This window comes from Lactuca virosa, chromosome 5 (genome assembly GCF_052849685.1).
Source record: "Lactuca virosa cultivar CGN04683 chromosome 5, Lactuca_virosa_CGN04683_v6, whole genome shotgun sequence".
Lineage (NCBI taxonomy): Eukaryota > Viridiplantae > Streptophyta > Magnoliopsida > Asterales > Asteraceae > Lactuca > Lactuca virosa.
This window is the reverse complement of record NC_136430.1, coordinates 139,729,436-139,735,794: the sequence shown is the minus strand read 5'-3', so window position 1 is coordinate 139,735,794 and position 6,359 is coordinate 139,729,436. Positions and strand designations below refer to the sequence as shown.

The following is a 6,359-nucleotide window of genomic DNA, read 5'->3' as shown; positions in this document are numbered from 1 at the left end:
TCTAGATCAAATTACAAATAATTAAAATTAATCAAATAATTGGTAATTATCTAAATTTAACATAGTTCAATTTCTTACTAGATAATTCAAAACAAATAATTCAAATAATTAGTGTTTATCAAATAAGGCAATAATTATCTAATTAAATGACAATTATCTCTAATTTTGACAAGGATAATCATAACAAATTAATAAAATTCGGATTTTATCAATCAAAAACAATTTTGGTAATTATCCAAGCTCAAAATAGGTCAAAATCTCGAGTTTTCTGCCATCTGCCCCGACACCACCTCGTGGTGATCAGGCGGAAGCAAAAATAACGAAAAAAAATTTTTGCTTTGAAAACATAACTTTTGCATCAAATACATTAGAAAACCATCCTAGGCTCTGATATCACTGATGGGTTATGAGCACTACATCATTCCTATGGTGCACATGCAAAACCCTAAAACATTGGATCTAGGTTTATCTAATTGTACATGCAAGTTATCCAAAGCTCATAAACCCTAGATCTAATATACTATAATCGAAATTAGGATTTAGATATTACCTTTGATTGTTATGTAGCAATAACAATCTATTCCTTCTTGTAATTGGCTTCAGAAAGCTTAGTGCCTCAAGTGTTGCACCTCTAATGGAGTCACAAACACCATAAGCAATAAGGATGAAGAAGGAGGAGAAGGAGAGGCACAAAAACGTCCAAAAACCCTAAGGAATTCATTTTTACCACGTTTTTGGGGCCTTAGGGGGTCCTTATATAGTTAGGCCATTAGGGTTTTCAACTAGGAAACCCTAATCTGACTGCTTAAGCCCTAAGAAACCCATGGACTCCTTTTAGAACATCCCTTGGACGAATTCCTTATGGGCTTCCCATAGAATTCGTCCAACCTATATTCCAAGGTGATCCATAGCCCAAATACAATTATCTTATAATTACAATTCCAATCCCCTAAGTTTAATTAATCTCTTTTGACCACAAAATTAATTCTCAATTAATTCTTGACCAATATTAAGTAAACAATATGATTTCTCCTTTAATATATTATTCTCATAATATATTAATAAATCATAATTAATTCTATCTCTCCATAATTCATCCTACAAGTTGCTATGGTGAAGGCAACCCAAAAGGACCATGCTTATAATCGGGTCAAGTACATACCAAAATAGTTATGGACTTAGACACTAATCCAACAGTTAGGCCTTGATTGGGCCCAATGGGCTTGGACCTTTGGGCCATCGGAAAAATCATTGGTTCAGAGAAGTAAATGGGCTTTAGGGAAAGGCCCATGTAAGGGTTTGGGCCCAATTTGGAAAATTGGGCCATTGATGAGTTTTTATGGATTATATAGTTTTGGGCCTTAGTTATGGTCTTGTTGGGCCAGGGGTAAAATGGTCATTTTACCCCAAGCTTTAGAATATGGTTCAAGGTTTAGAACTTAGTGGCTAATTGGATTTTTTTGTTGGTAATTGTTAGTTTGGGAAGCCGTCAGGGCAGCAGCTAGGGAGTTCGGGCAGCGAGTTTCAGCATTCGAGGTGAGTTACCTTCCAATAGAGGTGGGTCTAAGGCACCAATGTCGGCCCACCAGTAGGTGATGATGTATGAGATGATTGTCTTTGTGATAATTATCTGGTTTGCCACTATCTGATATGATTTATGTGCTAGGATTCTCTGTTATATGTGTTAGTAGTAGTAGGGGTGAATAGTCCCCGGATACCGGTTGGAAGATACTGAAGGGGTAGTCAGTACCCATGCATGCCTAGCAGTATGTTTAATGTTATGCTATTATGTGGTAGTGGTAGGGGTGAAATAGTCCCCGTAGCCGGTTGAGAAAAACCGGAGGGTAGGTCGAGCACCCTAGAATTGCTTGACATGGTAGGTCGAGCACCCCAGAATTGCTTGACATGGGTGGGTCGGGCATCCCAAAATTGCTTGGCAGGGTAGGTCGCGCACCCCAGAATGGCTTGACATGGGTAGGTCAGGCACCCCCGGAATTGTTTGGCAGTATGTTATGTGTATGGTATGTATGATGGGGGAACTCCCTAAGCTTCGTGCTTACGGTTTTTAGTTTTGGTTTCAGGTACTTCGTTTTCAAAGGAAAGGAGCCGGCTCGATCGCAGCGCATCACACTATGTTTTCCGCATATGAGATCTTTGGGATTACACTCTGATATTGTTTTGTGATAACTTTTTTTGATTATTGACACTTTGGTTTTGACATGGGATTTTATTATGGATGTTTTATTACTGTGGGTTTTATGAATTGTTAAACTAAAAATGAAATTTTTGGTCTCGAATTTTGAGATGTTACAAGATCAATATTGGAAAACCAAGACGCACCCTAAAGCTGGTCAATAAAATCATCGATCCTCGGGAATGGATAACGGTTCTTCATCGTTACCTCATAGACTGTCGAATAACTAAATAATACACTTCTCCGAATAGCGGATCTACAGGTCACCTATTCAACAGATAGAGAGCAATGCTTAACTTTAGCTCAAAATACCCAAAATACCCTTAAGTAAAACTTGGTCAACCTTGGTCAAAGCCAACGAGTCAAGGATTCAACTTGGTCCACTCAGCTGATTACGCGGGGCGTACTCAGCTGCTACATTGGGCGTACTCCTGCTTTGACCGGATTCAGGAGGTTGACCACGTACGCGGGGCGTACGCTGGGGTACGCACGGCATACGCTTAGAATCTCTTTTCCTTAATAAGAGCTTAATTCATTAAGCTCTCACGTCTAAAATTCAAATCCAATGCCAAAATACCACTAAGAGTCATAAAGTTTCCAACTTTATGACTTTGCATGCCCACTAAGTGGTTAATACACAAAATCCCAACTTCTTAACACCTTAAGACCTTATAAAGCATGCATGGGGAAAATCTAAGCATCAATACCACATTTTTATGACTCAATACCCCTCATTAGGTCTGAAAGTACGACTTATTCGGCTAGGAGCATGCCATGCTCAAGAATCATCATAGTTGGGACCAAAATTTGCCTAAATAAAGAAATTGCTAGATCTACAAGATAAGATGATCAAGTTATGAGCTTTTTACCTCCTGGAGGTTGATAACAAGGAGATAATCTCATATCCAAGTTGTTTCCAAGCTCCAAGGTCTTCCCACCACCTTCTTCTTCTTCAAGAATTCCACAAAACACAAAGATAAGCTCAAGATGCACTCGTCTCACTTAGGGTTATCTAGAGGGACATTTTCTCAGATGGAGGCTGATGAGGGAATGAGAAATGAGGTAATAATGATGCTTATATATGGATCAAACCCTAAAAATTAGGGTTTGATGTTTTTTTACGTACGTCATGTGTACGCGGTGTACACTTAGCATACTAAGGTTCGCCCTAGTATGCTCAGCATACACAACGTACGCCCAGCATACTAGACCTTTGGCCAAAATCACCAAAATGCTACTATGGCCAATTCTTGCAAACTTTCTCAATCCCAAGGGTCAAAATGCAATATTCTTTCATATATAGGGTTAAAATTGAAAATACCTCATCATTGGGATGTCACAAACTAACTACTAAAATCTAGAATCTAATATCATCTCTTAGCTCAACACTCTTAGCATGCTCGAAGTACTTGATCTTACTTAAACCCTTTATGAGATATTCAACAGGATTCTCCTCTAATGATACACGATTCACCACGAGTTTACCTTCTTCAACTTGATGTCAGATATAATGGTATTTTCTTTCGATGTGCCTTGATCTCCTATGATTTTTTGGTTATATAGTCAAAGCAACCGCACCTTCATTGTCACATAAAATCTCCATGGGCTCTTGGATTGATGGAATAGCTCCAAGGTCTCCAATGAATTTCTTTAACCATGTCGCTTCCTTTGCCGCCTCGCTTGTTGTGATGTAGTCTGAGTCATAAGTAGAATCAGCCATTGTTTGTTGCTTGGAACTCTTCCAAGTCACTGCTCCACCATTCAGTAGAAATACCCAACCAGATTGCAAATAACTATTATCCCGATCCGTTTTAAAACTGGTGTCACTATAACCATTCACTTTAAGTTCATCTTTGCCACCAAAAACTAGAATCATATCTTTTGCTTTTCGCAAATTCTTAAGTACATTTTTCACTGTTGTCCAATGAGTTTCGCTGTGATTTCTGTGATATCTGCTAACCATGCTCAAAGCATAAGCCACATCAGGTCGAGTACAAGTCATAACATACATGACCGATCCTATAGTTGAAGCATATGGGACTCGACTCATGGCATCTATTTCCTTATCATTACCGGTACATTGAACCTTACTTAATTTTACCGTATGATTTATGGGTAAATCCTTTTTCTTGGGGTTCTCCATATTGAATTGTTTCAATATTTTATCCAAGTAAGTACTCTGGCTAAGCCTAAGGAAACGACTCTTCCTATCTCTATAAATCCTTATTCCAAGAATACGCGTTGCCTTTGCTAGATCCTTCATAGCGAAACATTTCTCAGGCCAAGACTTCACCTCTTGCAAAGTTGGAACATTGTTTCCTAAAAGGAGTATGCCATCAACATACAAACTAGAAAGGTCGCTACACTCCCACTAGCTTTAACATACATGCAAGACTCATCCTCACTTCTAGAAAATCCAAACTCTTTGACCTTTTCATGGAAACAATGATTCCAACTACGAGATTCTTGTTTAAGTCCATAGATAAACTTCTCAAGCTTGTATACCTTATTAGGTAATTTGGCATGTTCAAAACCTTTTGGTCGAGCCATGTAAAAATCCTTCATTATTTTCTCATTAAGGAAGGCAGTTTTAACATCTATTTTTCATACTTCATAATCATGAAAAGTTGTTATGGCAAGCATTACCCTAATTGACTTGATCTTGGCAACTGGTGAAAATGTCTCATCATAGTCAACCCCTTGGGTTTGAGTAAAGCCCTTTGCAACCAACCTTTCCTTGAAAGTCTGTACATTACCATCCATGTCGGTCTTCTTCTTGAAGATCCATTTACAACCTACTGTCTTTCGACCAGGCGTATGATCAACCAAAGTCCACACTTGGTTATCATACATGGATTGGATCTCATTATCCATTGCCTTTTTTCCATTTTGCAGCCTCAGGGCCTACCATCTCTTCCTTGTAGTTAGCTTGCTCATCCAAATTTACCAATGTGTTATCACTGGTAAACGTGATCCCATCCACCGTTATATGGAAACCATAAAACTCGGGTGGTATATTAACTTTACTAAATCGATGAAGAGTTAATGAATTGTCAATGGGCTCAACAGGTTCATCCTCAGGTTGAGAGCTAGTGTAACCTAAGGTTCTATCATTGGATGACTCTTGAATCTCTTCAAGATCAATTGCACTCCCACTATCCTCTTTAGATATAAGCTCTCTCTCTCTCTCTCTTTCTCTCTCTCTCTCTCTCAAGAAAGACTTCTATTCGAGCTACAAAGACCACATTATCAGAAGGTCTGTAGAACAAGTATCCAAATGACTTATGTGTATAATAATGAAAATACACCTCTTGGCTCTGGGTTCTAGTTTGTCTTGGGTCTCGCACCTAACGAGATCCTTACAACCCATACATTGATATGTGCGAGCGAGTGAGGTCACTACAAGAAAAATCTAAAATAGCTACGAAAGGTTGCTATGGAACGTATTTACGTTTTTATTCTGCAATGGATCGTGCCATGGAAAGTCGTTCCATAGCTAATTTGCTACCATATTTTCTACGGAGTTAATTTTCGAAAGCGAACATGGGAATTTCTAAGAAAAATATTACTGACTCGAAAGTTGGCATATTGCTACCGATTTTTCTATGGTAAAACCATTCGTTGCAAATTTGCAACGAATGTTTTTACAGAAATGCGTTATGTTGTAATTCTGCTATGGAATTAAATATCGTGGTTAATCTGCAACGGAATTTTTCAACGGAATAAAATTTCATAGTTGCTTTGCTATGGACGTAGAATTCATAGCTATTTACCTACGGAATTTTATTTCCATTGCTTGTTTTCTATGGAAAAAAATCCTAGCTAAGTTGTTAGGAATTAATGTTTTGTAAAGTATTTTACATTATAATGCCTTATTATGGAATTTATTTGCATAAAGTGGGCCTTCCAACACCCATATTCGCAAACCCACAAGCAGAAGAAGAGATATTAAGGAAAATCGATGTCATTTGTCTTCAAACAGTAACGTGACACAGTGCGGATGTGGAGATCTAATTGGAATGTGGATGACATGGACACGAAAGAATCCTGGTCGGAGGTTCATTGGTGGCACAAACTACAATGATAAAGACAGAATTTATGGGTTTTTTCGTTGAATTGACCCACAGCTCCCGAACAAGTGGTATAAAGAGAAGATGTATGAATT

General features: G+C 38.3%; 1 protein-coding gene across 1 annotated transcript; it reads right to left on the bottom strand.

Annotated features, from left to right (window-relative positions):
- Positions 1–3,749: 3,749 nt before the first annotated feature.
- On the bottom strand, positions 3,750–4,157 carry LOC145111809 (secreted RxLR effector protein 161-like). Its single transcript, XM_079048062.1, has one exon. The coding sequence runs from the start codon at positions 4,155–4,157 to the stop codon at positions 3,750–3,752; it is 408 nt and encodes a 135-aa protein (XP_078904188.1).
- Positions 4,158–6,359: the final 2,202 nt, after the last annotated feature.